Source organism: Protopterus annectens, chromosome 9.part0 (genome assembly GCF_019279795.1).
Source record: "Protopterus annectens isolate FY-2018-M chromosome 9.part0, PAN1.0, whole genome shotgun sequence".
NCBI lineage: Eukaryota > Metazoa > Chordata > Ceratodontiformes > Protopteridae > Protopterus > Protopterus annectens.
In genome coordinates, this window is record NC_056743.1 from 932,777,058 (window position 1) to 932,791,330 (window position 14,273).

The following is a 14,273-nucleotide window of genomic DNA, read 5'->3' on the forward strand; positions in this document are numbered from 1 at the left end:
CTTGATGCTTTTTGCCCCCTCATGCCTACTGACTATCCCCAGATTAGACTTTGCCCATTCATTTGCCCCAGTACAGTACAGGAATAAGAGCTGTTCGGAGAGGCCATTATAAAGGAAGCCATGAGGGTTTCTTGTGCCATTACTATCATCCTGAGTATGAGAGCATTTTTATGGCCTAACTCCACTCCTTGGACTGGAAATGAGCTTACCTGTTCACTGTATAGGCCCACAATGCCTCCCTTCTACGAGTAGCACACTTCCATACACTTGCTAATGAAGGCTAGCAACAGGCAGTGACTTGGTCAGCCAAGTGCCCACCTACGGGACATGCACCATGATGTTGCTCCTACTCTGTATGCATTCTTGTTCTCTCCACCCATCATTCCCTGCCAACTCTGTCAAGCATCCAAGCCAATAATGAGGTGGCCCGGTTTGTAATCCAAGCTTTATTCCTATATGCAATCGGATGTTGCCTTCTAGCATGTATAAATGTATCCCTTAACTGCTTTTTAGATAATTGTTTATTTTCCTTTAAGGAAGTTTATTCCATTTCTTTCTTTTCTGTACAGTTTTCATGATTCCAGTTTCTGTTATTGAGTTTGTGAAATATTTAGTCTGTATTAGTTTGTTTTCCAAGCACTATAAGATTTGCATTTTTGGAGCCTCTACTAGTGAAGAAAAACCTACTGTTCAGCTGTCATTTTGGTTCATGTAAAACAAAATAAAGTGCTTGCAGGCATGGATTGATGGGGGTGTACTTATACCGCCCTTGCTTTGTCTTGTCTTTCACTTCATCATATATCAGGAGTATTTCAAACAGCAAACATCTCCTGATGTTCTTGTGTAAGTTTGATACATTTCTTTTCCTAGTAAACTCCAGCTAATAGTTATGCTGTTTGGTTAAGTCCACCTTCTGTTTACGATTAAATTCTGTGGCCAGCAGTTCATACCCTAAGGGCACAGTACAATAAACATTAAGAGAAATGGGGGGGGGGTCTCACAGGCCTTCAGCTGCATCTTTTCATTTACTATGTTTCAGTACCAGTCCAGTCACAGACGGCTGTGTTTCTTGTGTGTATGTGCATCTTCTTCAGAGATTCCTTTGTCCTTTAGATAAGGTGGTCTTGGCCTTATCTGCTCTGTTAGTAATTCTACCTGCCAGGTAAGCTGGAGGTCCTCCTTAACCAAGAGCTTTTTGTTGGTACTTTTGACTACTAATTTTTGTGTTGTCGTCTTTTGCATATGTTTAGCCATCCTTCGTATACAATTTCTTTAAGGAAAATTAAGAAAAGAATGGTGTTACTTTGTATGTGAAGGGTGATCACATAGTGCTAGTGCATGTGTGGGCAATGCTATAGTTGTATCCCATGTGACCTAATCAGTGATTCCTCTCATTTGTTATAGTGACTCAAGTGAGGTTTGAACATGTAGAACCACGAAGCCTTAATGCATTATTTGATTATAAGAATTTTTATGTCGTACTATCATAACCCTTCTTTGGAGAACTTATGAACTTATTATATCTGTTGATTTGTAATTAATTATATAATATGCTTATTTCATTCTAAACTACCAGTTTTGATTCAAACTGATGTGCTACTCTTTTCCAGGAATATCTCCACCTGTGCCTATCGTACCCCTTACTGAGGAGAATGAGGATGCTATGGAAAATGAGGAATTCCAGAAGCTGCTGAAGAAAGTGGGAATACGACCCCCAGCCAATGAGCAGGTCACTAGTTCTGTACTTCTGACTGTTAAACACCGTCTTCTGTAAGCAAGAGTGTGGTAGAAGATGTCCCTTTCATTCTTCAAAAGAGTAAAAACAGTCTGCAAAATAAAGTTAAGCAATATGCTGAGTCTGACTCCTTCGTTGCATTTGAACGTACTGTGAGTGATGGATTCCACCTGTCTTTTTTGCAGATATGCTAAATAGGACATTTCTTTTCAGATCAGTGCCCCCTTCCAGGTTTAGTTTGTCTGCATTGTGCTTTTGAGTGCAAGGATAGAATCCAGCTTCCCAGTGACCTTGAATTAGATTAAGGGGTTAATCATCCACTTTTATATGCAGAAATGGTTTGAAGGGGTTGACATTTGCTGCCCATTCTCAAGTATGATGAGCCAGTATCATAGACTGGTGATAATTCTGTTACTGAAGAAAGGTTATACTTATTTCACAAGTCTGTTGGGATTTCATCCCTTGCCAATTCAGAGCTCTTCGCACCACTGCCAACTATGGAAAAAAAGACCTGCCTGTATTAGAAATACATGTTGTAGACCCATTTTACTTCTTTAAACATAGCGGTTTATTCAAGATTTTCCTAGTCTAGAAATGAAGGCAGGTTTTCCTGAGTAAAATTTAAACCCATTAGGTCAGTGCAGTAAATTTCAGAATGAATTCTGCTCAGTTTGTTATATTGAAAAGGAAGACTGGTTTCTGTGCTTTTGACATACAAGACACCTGTCTTCACATCCCTGTCCATCTATCTCACAGGAGAGTCCTGAGATTTCTAGTTTGGTGTTACAACCTTCACTGCAAGACCTTGTGCTTGGGGCTGATGTGTGCCTTATGTGCCTTCACCAGATGTCTGGCAGCATATGTTGGAGGACTAGGCTTATGCATGTTCCACTTTCTTGATTGTTTTCTGGCAACTTGGTTCAGACTCTTATTGGTACTTCAGACAAGAGTCTCTCTCACATCTGTTTTTGGGAATTGATATTAAGTTTCCACATTTGCCAAATGGTCCCATGTCGGGGCACAGCGTTTCGAAGTATAAACCCAGGCTCTGATATTGAAAGTTTTCCTGACACTGAGCAGGAAACCTTCCATTATCCAGCAGTTCAGATTACTCCATTCTAGGCGACTGGGCTCAGCTTCGATTTTAAGGTATTTGCATTACTGTATCTGTTGCACCATGACACTTGTCCTGACTCCGAACACTACCATGTATCCCTCGATTTTCAGTGGAACTGCTTGTTAACAGTCTTTTAAACCTGATCAGGATTGATGTTCAAACTCAGGAAAATCTGAAAAGGATGGGTTGTTCTTTACATTTCTCAATCTTATTTTGAGAGTACATGCATATTTTTTAGGTTAGGGAGAACACTTCATCAGACCAGGGAATCTGGCTGCCTCACCAATAAGATGGAAGCTGATTGCAGTACTTGAGGCATTTTCTGCTTATCCCTACCTTTGTCATAGACTAACACATCAGAATCGAGAGTGCAAGAGTTGTGTCAGTTCCAGATCTCTTCTTGGATGATAGTATTTTATCACAAAGCAGTTTTCAAAACAGATGAAATTCAAACAAGCAAATGATAATGTAAAGCTAGCAAGTGACCAAAGTATAAACTAAATAGAATATTTTGTGCTACATAGATAAAAAGACTGTTAAGATACAAACTCAAATGGAAATAATATGTAAGCTTTAAGGTGATAAAAGCAAGATGGAAGGTAAAGTTACATCCAAGTTAAAACAAATTCCAAAAAATTAATTATCTCAAAATTACCCAAAACAGAATTAAAATTGCGTACAGCTTACCTATGATTTTAAACTCTTGTGTGTAGTATGCTGCCATTTTCACACCTTAGTGAAGAGGGTGCTGATTTTAGACACATTTTCATGATGTAATAAGGTCTAGAACATTGAAATTGACTACCACTCCTAGCACAATACATAACAGATATTTCACACTCGTTAGACAATTTCTTTGGTCATTATCCCATACTGATATGAGTCTGAGGTAAGTTCCAAGACAGTACTCAAAATTTCCATCTAGATTTTTTCTTTCTTCCCATAATATATTTTTGGCACAATAAGATATGCCAGACTTTTCTATCTTTTGTTTTTCTTTTCAAAGCCAGATCATGGAGCTTTGTTAGACACTTTGTCCATGGAATGAAAAGGAAAGTTGGCCTTTACCTTTCCACCTCTCTGTCCCAAAGATGTGCTGTTCGTGCTGCAGCAGAGTCATGTCTTGTTGGGCTGGGTGGTTCCAGTTAGAGAAACATCTGTCAGGTTTCCCATAACTTCCCTGGCCATTTCCAAGAATCAGTCCTCAAGACCCCAAAGAGCTAAAGCTCTGTGCCTGGTGCTTGTGATGTAGCCATTTGTAAGTAAGGAATATTGGGTCAAGTGCCCAGGGTCCTTTAGGCAACCATGAAGGATTCAATATGTTCGTATACTCATATGAGTAGAAATGATTGGTCATATTGCCATGGTAGTACGCTGTAACATTCAGCATCCGTGGCCTAGTGAGCGTATTTTGGTATTTCACTGTTTTCTCTATCCAGTGCAGAATTACAGTGTTGTAATGTAAATATTCATTAAGCAGCAGTTTTATGCACTCTAAAAGTGGACCCTGCACACCCAGAAATGTGACATTTGGAGAAAAATAAGTGCTGTACAAATGGTGAAAGTTATTTCCTCACACCATTTCCTAAATACAGTAAGATGACTTCTGCTAAATAGTGTCCCTTTTACAAGAAGTGATTCCAGACAAAGCCATATATAAAGTAGAAAATGTCTTTGAAAAGGGTAGTAGTGAGAGAAGGTAGACCCACCCCCCAACCATCTCACTGTTCAGTACATTCCCCTCCCATCATCCCCAGTCCTGGTGTCCTTCCTCACCCATATCTTAGGAGGAAGGCTAATATTTTTCAGAGAAAGGTGGTTCATTTTGATCACAGATGTGTAAGTATGAGAAGTAACTGCATTGGGTACAAAAGTCAAATTCCGGGCATTCGCTCCTTTCATGGGAATGCCTCCCATGATCCCAGAACCAGTTTAATGAAGCAGATCCTATGTTGTTCATGCTGCTTTCAGCAGCATTAGACTTCCATTATCAGAGGAAGGGATAGAATTGTCTTCAAGACTTTCCTTAGTGCCCAGGAAGAGCAGCCCTTGGAGGTCAATGCATTACGTTGTTATCCAGGTAAGAGCAATGAATGTAGGTGTTCTTTTTCAATGGTGACCCAGGAGCACTGTCTGGTTGACTTAACTTGCTCAAAGTCACACAGATGGCAAATGGAGACTGAGAGAATAAAACCCTTGACTAAAGGAAGCCGCACATTAACAGATTATAGCCTTAATCATCTGTTAACTTCCAGACAAATCTAACTACCTGAGTAGGTTAGATAAGTTCCTAAAGGTGAGAAAGTTAAAGTTAACCGTGCATTTCCTTCTCCATTGGCTATTAGAGGATGCCCATGTGGTCATTATGGACAAAAGATGCCTAATTGCCCTTTATTTATAAGGAACACAAGCCCTGATCACTGATGCCTCTAGTTTTGCTTAGGGATTTCTTACAGATCGCTGAAGGCATAAGGAGTGTAGAGCAATCGGGACAGAGCTAAGCGACATTGGTGTGAAGGAGATGTTGTTCCTAATTATGTGATCTTCAGATATTCAAGTCATGGCTGTTGGGAGTCCTCATTGTGGTAATGGACACCTTAACAGTAATGTGGTACATCAACAAGTGGGGGGGTCAGACATTTATCAACTGTGCAAACTGGTCCTGATAGCCTGGAACCTAGCTACACAACAGAAACTCTGTCTAAAAGCTACTACCTTCCTTTTAGCAAACAATGCCATGGTAGTCAAGCTGAGCTGGTCTCCACCCAACTTCTGCAAATTAAAGCTGGATGCACAAATCTTTTACTGTTTGACTCTGAAATGAGGAGCCCCTGGTTTAGATCGGCTATGTTGCTGAACCACCAGCTTAAGAAACATTGCTCTAAATACCCATGCAGAGAGGCCTGAACATTGTTGAATTTTGTAGAACAGGGAAACAATCATCTCCATTTCCTCCTGCTTCCGACATGTAAAGGTGTCCCAGAAAGAAAGGGAAGAATGGGGAGGGAAGTTGTATTCTGATAGCCCTGTCATGGCCAAGGTATTCACGTTCTCTGAAATGGTGCATTTAAGCAGTGCAATCCCCTTTTCTTCCCAACTCTTGGCACATTGCTAGCTCTGCAAGAGCAAACCTCAGTAATCAGACCTAAAGATTAACATTCCGGAGGATAGAAGTCTGATCCCACTGTGGAGCACCATTCACACCAAAGTGTTTTATCTACAGAAATCAAGAAACTTACCATTAAGGAACTTTCACCTGGGAAATGGAGTAGATTCTGTGTCTAGTTTGAAGACTGTGGCATAGGGCTGATGGCAGCTTCAGTATTAGACAAGGCCCTTTTGATATGGACCAGCTTTACCCTTTTCAGCCTGAAAATACGTATCTTACAAGACCTTGTTCTTGGTGGTTATTATCTCATCAGTGAGAAATGTATTGTTCAGGGCTTTAGTGTGCAAAGAAGCTTGGATAGTCATCAAGAAAGATAGCATGGCTCTTGCTGTTAGAACTGGCATTAAATCAGAGTCTAGAGTTAACAGTTACTTCAAAATAAGGAAAGCAGTAACTGCACCTAATGGGTGTACACAGGCAATTTTTGGGCAGTTTTTTTTTTTTTTTTTTTTTTTTGAGAATTAAAGACTTCAAGCAGGCTGAGCAACTGTTCATTTCTTTTATGCCTGGAAAAATAGGCAGTCTGGTATCTGTCTTTTTAAGAATGTGTCAGAATAGAGTATCTGTGAGGCAGCTACTTGGACCTTTATCTTGGGCACTGCAAGATAGACATATATTCCAGGAGTATGGTAACAGGATTTGTCACTGCTGTCTTGCAGGGCAGATGGAGTCATCCCTGCCTAGATCTATTCCTTCTGTTCCCCTTGGGTACTTAATGTTTTAATACTCTTCCGCAGCACAATAAATGATACTGCAGCAGTAAGCCTTATGATGAATATAGTACATATGCCTGTGCTTGGGTGCACACACCGTAATCATGTTTATGGTATTTTATTTTCATGTTATCCCTCCTTGCTGCTGTCTTCACATGGGAGGTGCACACCATGAACTAGCTAAATTGCATTCCTTTGCTAGTCTGAGAAGGCACCATTTTTGGTGACTTACTCCAAAATAAATAAATAAGATGGTATAGTTAATCTTTTCTACAGTCTGTCATACTGACTTCCTCAATGTGGGAAGGAGACCAGTACTGTTTCAGGATGCCCAAAGCTCTGGAAATCAGGCCACATGAATAGAGTAGGGATTTCCTAACCATAATAAATATAATACTGTAGTTGTAAGTCTTTTATTGAAATGTTTACTTTTTATTGTGAGTATTGTTACACAACTGTATTTTCCCTGTCTCTTCAGTATTGTTTTGAATTTATGTACAGCTTTTTTTTATATGTGTTTTTTCTTGATGAGCTTCTCATAAAGCCATCACCTGTCCGCCATTCCCATTCCTTCACCTGTCTTGGATATTCCCCAGTGAGAGTGAGAACTGGCAGGGAAGGCTATCATAGAGGCAGCATCAACAGTGGTTTGTGCTGTCATTGGCATCCTAGCAATGAAGGTGTATTTATTTAGTTCTAACTCTTCCCCCTGAGATGGGGGGAATGGACAACCCACATCGCCACAGGGACCACAGTGCCCTTCCCAATGTGGGCATACTGTTTTGCACTCACAATGCCAGAGAAGCTTGGTGACTGGACAGCCGTCCCCCAGGACTTGCCTCTAGCAGTGCCGCCCTTCCACTGAAGGACTGTGGCATTTGACAGGCCCAAATTGCCCCCATGTTCCCAGTCACCTCAGTCAAACACCCAAGTTGCTGATTGATCTCAGGTTAGCTGGGCAGTAGTTGGGGATTTTATCCCTGCATACCACCAGATGTACAAATTTTATCATAAAAAATAAATATATACATTTTTGGGTCCAGTATCCTTTCTGGCCAGCAAGCTTCCCTGAGTATCCTCACATGGCCAATTTATTCCACCAGGTTGAGGGCACTGGCTTCCCTGTTTGTCTTCCCTTGTCCCTAGAGTTGTGAGGTCAAGCTTTTGGGAATAATGTTGGTATTCTGAAGGGGACTGGATTTTTATTTTACCCTAATGCCCCTGCCATACATACTGATATCACTGTACAAGAGGCTAGACAAGCAATGAAGAGTGACCTTGAGTTAAGGGTGCCACCTTTTCATATGCCCAAAGTGAGGCATTTTTTATGGAAATACATAATTTTGCAGGACAAACCATGCTCGCAACCAGTTCAAAGGACTGAACTTGAAAATGAAACCTCACTTCCATAGAATTTGAGTAATTTCCTGTCTTAATGTTTTCCATTTACAAAATAATTGTGTTATGCAACTGCTAGGGGAAATTATGAAAAGACGATTGTTCTAAAATCTCAGAACATTTGCCATTTTTATGTTGTTTTTTTCATAGGACACAACTACTTTACTAGGGACTGTTCTACAAAAAGGGAGGTGTGTGCCCTGTCCCAGACCTACAGGGCAGTCACTCCTTTTTCATCCTCTCTTATCACAGCCTGGTATCTTCTAAGTGCCTAACTCTGTCAGAGCTCCACTAGATAGATGCCCAGCATGTTGATTCCGCCCCACCGGACCGGCAACGTATGCTGTCAAACACCAGCACTGCTAATCGAACTTGGAGCGTAGTCATTACTTTACCCCTGCATGCCACTGGCGCATCTAAATTTTGCCTTTTTTTATTCTGACACTCGTTTTCTATCTTTACCAGTCCAAACATTTTACTTCTGGCCTGATCCATCTCTGAAAATGTCTTGTGTCGTTTGCTATTGGTAGTGAACGGATTCCAAAGACCATGTGTGTGTGCTTTAATGCTACATCGTAGCAAGAAATACTGTCCCCAGGAAGAAAATCTTTGCTTGTGCTTTTCAGTACCTCTTCTACCAGAGTAGTAGTCAGTTTGGGTATCTGTTTTTAGGAGTTTTTGATCCAGCACATTTGTACTGTTATAAACTGGACTGTTGTCCGTTATTTTACAGATTATTATAACTTCAGTATGTAATCCAAAGGCAGGTTAAGGTTTGGAGAACAAGTTGTAAATGAGTTCTTTTTAAGAAGCCATGCCCCCCAGAGTCTCACATTTGTGTAAACTGTGCGGTAGTCATTCTGTGAAGAGTTTCCTGCTGAGCAAGAGCTCCTTTATTCTTTTTCTTTTTTTTAAACAACTTTATTAAATTAAAATATAGGTGCACACAGGTTACTAGAAAAGAGAGCAAACCATAGTAAATATTTTCATGCATCGTGCATTACATATATACTTTCTTTTTAATAATTGTCATTCATTGTTATATAAATTGATCAATTCCTGTTGTTCCTTCAACTTCCCTTCTCCTACTAATCATTATTCTCTCTGTATCATTCCTACACATTCCATTTATTTCTATGTAATTTGCTCCTTTCAAATTGCCCTTATTTCAGTAACATTTTTAGGATTTTTTTTTTTTTTGGGCAGCCAGTAGTATTAAGCTTAGTAAGACCTTACTGTAGCTAGGAAGTTCAGATCCTGTGTCACAGCTCATATAAATAATTTCCATAGGTACAGCCCTTTGCTGTATAAACATTTCTGACTCAGCACTCAGTAGTGAATTTTTAAAATCTACCAACTAGTTACACTCCCAAAAAACATGTTCTCATTTATCTCTTTCTTTCCCATCACACCTCCAGCATTTGCTGCCTACCCTTGCTTGGGGTATAAAATGCCTATGCAGATACTTCCAAGCAAAAAGCTCCTGGACTTTGTTGCACACTTGGAAACCATACGAATGTCTCCCATTGTTGTTTTGTAAATTGCCTTTCCAGTCTCTCTATTCAATCTTTTCTTACTTCCTCTGATTGATTCTTACAGTTATCATGCATTATTTTGTATGTCTTACTGTTACCCCTTTTTAAACAGTAACTTCTGTTCTAAATTCAACTAATAACTCTATTAATGCTAGTGTTTCACTTAACACTCCCCTGTCCCTTTCACTTTTCATATACTCTGATATTAATCCCTGGTAGGGAAGTCAGTCTCTAACTTGCAGTTCAAATGTTGCTTGGCCTCATCCCACAGTATTACCTTTCTCTTTTGTTAATTGCTCCCAAATACCTTGTTTCATTTGTCAGTCTTCTCTAATAAATTACAGCCCCCTCCTGCCTATTTGTTCTTTACCCCTATTTGCACTCATCCCTATAGGTAAAATTTCATTTTTCCACTCACTTGCTGGTTTAGTTCTTAGAATACTTTCTGATATTTTGATTATAATGTGCTGTATGGTGGTTGTTATTCTCTAGTAATCTACATAAAAAATCCTACCCTGTTATTTCACAAGCTTCTCTCTGTTTCGTCATCATCCCTTCCCACTTTGATTTAAAACCTTCTGCTTCTGTTATGTATAGGAACCTTAACTGCATAGCTGTAAAGCCTGCCTTTAAATTGGGTAATCGTGCATCACCTTTTAAGTGGTATCCAACTTGACTCTTACCCCACCCCCATCAAATTCCTTCAATTTTTTAATTAGTGTCTGCTGCTTGTCATCTGTTTCATACAATATGCCTAACCTGTATATAAAAGTAAATTGACTGAGAACATCTTCAGTGCTTGTATCATACTATCCAGATCCATAATCAGGATATTTCAGTTTGTCAATTTTTACATTAATCTTTTAGTCTCTTCCCACATATCCTTAGCTGACATAACTGAATCCTTGTTAATCCATACACCTAAATATCTTACCTTGTCCCAGTAAATATGGGTATTGGTGAACCAATTAATGTGTGGATACATAGTTTACTACTATAACCTTTGTTTTGTTTTCATTAATTTTATATCCTGAAAAAAAACTTGAAATTGTCTAAAAGTGTTCCAGAACACCAAAATGCCCTTTTCTGGGTTTATAAAGCACAAAATATTTGCAAATAAAGCTAACTTTTCGTGATTACCATGACAGTTAGATCCATGAATTTGTGAATTCATTATTTTCTCCACCAGTGGCTCTAAATATAAAGCAAATAAAGGATCAAGAGGACACCCCTGCCTAGTTCCTGTGTTCAGACACAACTTGCCGGAGAGGAACCCTTCCACCTTAATTCTTGCCTTCAACTTTTTCATATATCCTACTAATTAGCCCTATTATTCTATCAAGGATTGCAAATGCTTCCACTGCCCTAGTCCTAAAATCCCATGTGACTGCTATGATGCTTAATGTTGTCCCCTGGAGTTGCTGTGCAATGTATGGGTTCCTACTTGAACCTAGACCACCATCAGCATGGGTGACTTTTTGTGCTAGCAGATCAGACAGTAACAGTAATGTGCTGAATCTTAAGCTGGTAAATGATATAATTACTTGTAGGCTAGTACTGATTAAGAGCTTATAAATTACTGATTTATAATTCTAACTCCATATTTTTGTCCGTACCAGGAGTCATTTTGGCGAATCCCTTCAAAACTGAGTCCAGAGCAGCTTCGAAGACTGGCCACCTGTCTTGTCCTGCGGGAGGACCTGGATGTCACTCAGACAAGTGAGGCAGAAAAGGAGCAGCATCACCCACAGAGTGACAAATGTCAACAGACACCCAGCGAAGAGCCACATCAACCATCTAGTGACAAGCAACAGCAGCTGCCAAATGATGGACAACAGCAGCCATCCAATGACAAGCAGGAAAATCAACCCAGTGAAGAACAGCGGGCTGAGGCACTGAGAGCTTTAATGCAGGCTCGCAAGAAGAAACGCACCCCCATTTTACAAGGTGTGTTCCTTTCATTCATTATAAATCCTTTTGCCACTCCCTTTCCTAAATACTTATTGTCTTTTCCGTTTTGCATTTCCCGCTTTCCTTCCATCCTTCTATTTATTTAATTTTATAAATTGCTTCTGAATTATATGGCAAGGTTGTTCTGGTTCCTCTTAACTTTTTCTGTATTCTCTGACTGATGTGAATGGTATGAAGGTTGGCTTTGTTCTCTTCTTATGTAAGATTATATTATAGTTTCAGATAGTGTGCTATTTAAAGGAATATTGCATCTTTTTCTGTTTTCATGAGTAATATTGTAGTTGCCAATTGACATACATCTGTATTTTTGAGCTGGAGCTCTGCCCATAACCTTTATTTGTATCTTTTAATTATGTCCATTTTCAACTACATTCATCTTTTTATTGTTAGTGTGTTACAAAGTGTTTGGCTTGCATTTAACGCCCTTATGATATTTCCTTTTTGCTAGTTGTTTTCATTGTTTGGAAAATGGGAGTGTTATTGAAGTTGTTGAATGGTAGATTAACCAGGACGTGAGTGCAAAATGTGGTAACTGAGTTTTTAGAACCACCCAGACATTTCTACAAGCATCAAAAAGGGACTGTACTTAAACATGTCTGATTGTGCATCAGTCACATAAGTGCACATGCCCCACCCTTACATTTTATTGGTTATGCCCACAACTAGTCTTGAACTCTCATTATGGGATAACTGTGATCCCCATTTCTGTATTTCTCTTTTTTAGCACTGATCTTTCTTTAGGAGCTGTTGCAGCAGGTAGCTTAGTAGTTTAGAAACTTATGACAGGCTTACAAGAAACATTCATTTCACAAAGACCACAACCAGAAGTCTATGGTTAGGAGGAGTGGTTGGTCTTGGCCCTTGATTAAACTAGAACTTGCTTGTCAATGAATTAGTTTTTTAACTTGCCCTGCTCTGAAATATTTTTTTCAGAGATTTATTCATGAGTAATAGCAACTTGTTGCTAACTGAAGTTTTTTGTGTTAAAAATGACAAACGTAATTGCAGAAATCAGATTCCTATGCAGGATCCTGTCTCATTGGTGAAGAGACGAGGTGTCCATCTGCACCACTGGTGACTTGGATTCAAGTTGGAGGTGTGATGTTAGAGGACCAGCTAGAGCAGGGAGAAAAAGTGGCTAGAAATCTGTTTACTGTTGGCTGTGCAACACAGAGGTATAAAACCCTGACTGCAACCAAGATGAGGTTTGAATTGTAGTCCAAGCAGTGGAGGAACTGTTCACTGAGAGTATAAATGAGTAGCTGATGCTGGCTTTGCCATCCTGAAGACATGGAAATTAGCCTGGCATGTCACAAGATTGACATCCGGCAGGGGCAGGTGTCCAGTAGGCACTGGGGTAGGCCAGTGCACCTGCACCCACCAACTTGTGAGTATGCACAGCATGGCTGCATCTGTTCAATTTCAGGAGTGTGCACAAGTTATTAGGACAGTATTGTGGAAATGTGCTGGGGATCAGGATGTTCTTGGTAGGGTTAGGATATGAAGAATATCACTTTTTCGCTGGGAGTGATTGATACTTCTTGTGCATTAGAAGGGATGGCATGTAGTTCTTAAACCTCAGGGAAATTAGAGTCTGCTCCTAGATGTAAACAATCCTAGTCTTATGGAGAAGGCAGTGCCAGACCCCTCAGGCTGTTGAGATGAGGGCCCCTCCCCAACTCCCTGAGAAAGTTTTTCCTTTAATGCAGCATGTTCTAAAAGGAAGTGCAGTGCAGGGGACCAAAGATTTTCATGGCCATCTGGATGATAGCCCATCTCCAGCCAATTGTTGGTCTCACTGCCCATCAGTGAGATGTCAGTGTAGTGGAGGAACAAATGGGCTTGAGACTTACTGCAGTGGGGAAGGGCTGTTGGTTGTTTGACAAGGATGGAAATGTACACATAAAAAAGTATGTTTGCATTCTTCATGGGGAGTTCCTTTGCTGAGCTGCCACTTTGGAAGTGGTATCTAGCAGTAACTTGAGACATTTGCCAAGATGGAGTGGGAGGGAGTTTTTATGCCTACAACCTGTGTTGCTCCATTGTACTGTTTTCGTATATTCCTCACCCAAAAATTAGGGCAAAGAACTACAGTAAAAACTTAAGCTACAAAAAATGACAGCCCAATACCTCTCGGCTCTCTCCTCCCCCACAGGAATTGCTGTGTCCAGCCAGGACAGGAAACAATAGATAAGTGCAGCTGTGAGATATACTAATTATAATGAGAAGAACTTCAGTTACAAATTCCCAACCAGCTCCAATGACGTAGAGAGATAAAGTCCTGACTACAACACAACTAACTTGAGTTTGACTAGAGAATCTGGTGCCTGTTGGAGCTGGCACAGTGAAGGAAGGGAATGATGAGGATTAAGCCTGCTCATGTCTCTTTAGGGGGTGGGGATGGGGGTTGGTGCTCATGGGTATGCAGTCTGTGTAGACTGGGGATTATCCCAAAGTGCTTGTTGATCACATCATAAGGAGGTGTGGTGTTTATGTCCAAGGTCCACTGCAAACGGACAAACCTTTTTAATCCTCCACTGAAGGACAGCACCATTCCCACTTTGCTTTCCCCAAGTGAACAGATAAGAATAAGGCTGTTGCATTGGGGGAATGAATGGGTCAGTAAAGCAGATTT

General features: G+C 40.2%; 1 protein-coding gene across 1 annotated transcript in view; it reads left to right on the forward strand.

Moving 5' to 3' along the window:
- TIMELESS (timeless circadian regulator) overlaps positions 1-14,273 on the forward strand; it is a 955,757-nt gene that overhangs the window by 880,315 nt on the left and 61,169 nt on the right. The window contains exons 26-27 of the mRNA XM_044083673.1: positions 1,611-1,729; positions 11,287-11,614. Coding sequence (XP_043939608.1) covers positions 1,611-1,729; positions 11,287-11,614 — 447 coding nt within the window. The remainder of the gene's footprint in view (positions 1-1,610; positions 1,730-11,286; positions 11,615-14,273) is intronic.